The 569-nt window shown below is 34.8% G+C and overlaps 1 protein-coding gene across 1 annotated transcript in view; it reads right to left on the bottom strand.

Annotated features, from left to right (window-relative positions):
• Positions 1-205: 205 nt before the first annotated feature.
• Positions 206-569, bottom strand: part of LOC119593320 — a 1,282-nt gene continuing 918 nt past the window's right edge. Inside the window, exon 3 of the mRNA XM_037942248.1 lies at positions 206-501. Within this exon, the coding sequence (XP_037798176.1) occupies positions 396-501 (106 nt within the window). The 3' untranslated portion in view covers positions 206-395. The remainder of the gene's footprint in view (positions 502-569) is intronic.

Here is a 569-nt window from a genome sequence, read left to right as displayed (position 1 = left end):
TGTTAACAATAATAACAGACATAACAAGACGATATCTCAGCACACGTTCCTTACATTACGAAAACTTTTTTTTTTCTTTTTTTAATAACTGAAAGAAGGTAATATTGTATCATTTCTTAAATCAGACATGATTTTTTTATGAGAATTACTCCATACTTTGATAATAATAATCTTTGGCTTAAATGCGCCTACCAAGTAGATTTTGTTTTTTTGCTCTTATTTTCTCCGCTTGGTATTTAAATTATCATCAGTGTTACTCAACTTAGATAATTAATTATCTTTGTCTTAAATGCGCATCCTAAATCGATTTTCTTTGAGCTTTTTCTTCTCCTCATCGCTTTTTTTAATAATTCACCAAACTTTCCGCCATTTTCCTTCGCAGGCGCCATCTTTGTTTACTGATGCTCCCATTGGTATCTGTCCGAAGCTTCGTTAATCGAGCGAAGGACTGAATAGGAACTCTCTTCGTTGCCGTAGGATGGGGCGGGGGCGGCGTAGGATCTGGGAGAAGAGAGAATAGGATATTGTATTATAGTTTCTTTTATTTGTTGGTTTAATCATCCTTTCGG

Source organism: Penaeus monodon, chromosome 32, assembly GCF_015228065.2.
Source record: "Penaeus monodon isolate SGIC_2016 chromosome 32, NSTDA_Pmon_1, whole genome shotgun sequence".
Taxonomy (NCBI): domain Eukaryota; kingdom Metazoa; phylum Arthropoda; class Malacostraca; order Decapoda; family Penaeidae; genus Penaeus; species Penaeus monodon.
Note: the sequence above shows the minus strand (reverse complement) of the source record. Positions and strands in the feature narration are given on the sequence as shown.